Genomic DNA, 1566 nt, shown 5'->3' with positions numbered 1-1566 from the left:
AAAATAGAAATGTAAAATAAGTAGATCATTAAAGAAAACACATATACCCCAATATGATCGCGTAATCCCGGTCTCAAAAATTTACAAAAAAAAAGTCTTTATTTCCCATCTCTATCTCTTAGTCGAAAAAGGAAGAGATAAAAAGGTGAACGTCAGGCATCTTATTCTAAATATTCAATCCCAATGTTAATTACTTGAAAAAAAGTCTTATTCCTAATCTTTGATCTCTTACAGGTGGTGTATGTAGCCAGGAATCCGAAAGATGTTGCCGTCTCTTTTTACCATCAGCAGCGCCTCGTGAAGTCAGCTGAGTATGTGGGAAGCTTTCGTGAATACATTTTGGATTTCTGGTGCCAAGACCACCGTAAGTAAGCATATTCTATGTAAAACTACCGTAGTAAATGTTCAGGTCGTGCCTCAACAACTGGAATTTTCTTTGTTACTTGTTACTCGATATATCCGCGATTTTTTTATCCAGACTTTAGAATCCTATGCTTAAATTTGAGAATTAAACGAAAAAAAATAAGTTAATTGCTCTGATTTGGTGTCAGCTTGTCTAGATGTCGAGGGAGGAATTACGTTGAGGGGATTAAATCATTTCCACAGTCCTGCGAGCGCCTTACTGGTCCCACCTGGCGGAGGGCTGGGCGAGGCGACACCACCCAAACGTCCTGTTCCTCTTCTATGAGGATATGAAGGAGGACTTCCTGCGGGAGCTCGGCCGCCTCAACTCCTTCCTGGAGACGGGGCTGACGGAGAGCCAGCTGCTGGCAGTCGCACACCATGCCTCCTTCTCCGGCATGAAGAGCAGGGGCGCCACCAACCCCACCGCCGCCCTGCAGGAGGCCGGGAATTTCAAGAAGGGAGAAGCGGACTTCATCAGGAAGGGTGAGAGGCGAAGCCGTTCCTTTCCCGTATCCGCTGACCAGACAGTGGTTTGCTCAGTTTGATAGATAATTTCACAGTAGAAATGACATAAAAAATTGTTTAGAAAATGTCAAGAATTCCGTGTCAGAAAAAGGATTTATTTTGGTTCCCACAACATCCGTTGAAAAAATTTCGGCGAGTTCGAAACGTGACGTTTGTCTTCCCTTCCTCCTGTAGCATTGTTTCCTCTTTACTGTACGTACATTGTTTTTTTCAGTAAGACATTACATATCTTGCTACACATATTTTTTTTTCAGTAATACATCATACCTCTTATCATACCTATTTTTTCAGTAATACATTAAATATCATGCTATACTTATTTTTTCCAATAATACATTATATGTATTGCTATACATTTATACTTCTCGACATATCAGCCACGCCATCCCATAGCTCAGTATCAACACATGGACAGCAGTACGCTTCCTTCCTCAGGAATTACGGGGGATTGGACCAACTTCTTCACGCCGGACCTCGAGGAGAAGTTCGAAGAGTGGATGGAGAAGTGGCAGCCCACGTCGAGGGAGATCCCGTTCAAGTATCACATCGAGAAGGAAATGTGACTGGAGTGAGAGGGAGGCGGACCAGTGATCCTCGTGAATGTAGAGCATTATAAACATGTGAAATTATTAACTA

The 1566-nt window shown here is 42.6% G+C and overlaps 1 protein-coding gene across 1 annotated transcript in view; it reads left to right on the top strand.

Annotated features, from left to right (window-relative positions):
• Positions 1–1566, top strand: part of LOC119590926 (sulfotransferase 1 family member D1-like) — a gene marked incomplete at its 3' end in the record, with an annotated part of 7584 nt that extends 6018 nt beyond the window's left edge. Inside the window, 3 exon segments of the mRNA XM_037939665.1 lie at positions 235–364; positions 607–888; positions 1366–1566. Coding sequence (XP_037795593.1) covers positions 235–364; positions 607–888; positions 1366–1493 — 540 coding nt within the window.

The sequence above is a fragment of the Penaeus monodon genome, chromosome 28 (assembly GCF_015228065.2).
Source record: "Penaeus monodon isolate SGIC_2016 chromosome 28, NSTDA_Pmon_1, whole genome shotgun sequence".
NCBI lineage: Eukaryota > Metazoa > Arthropoda > Malacostraca > Decapoda > Penaeidae > Penaeus > Penaeus monodon.
This window is presented reverse-complemented; position numbering and strand designations above follow the sequence as displayed.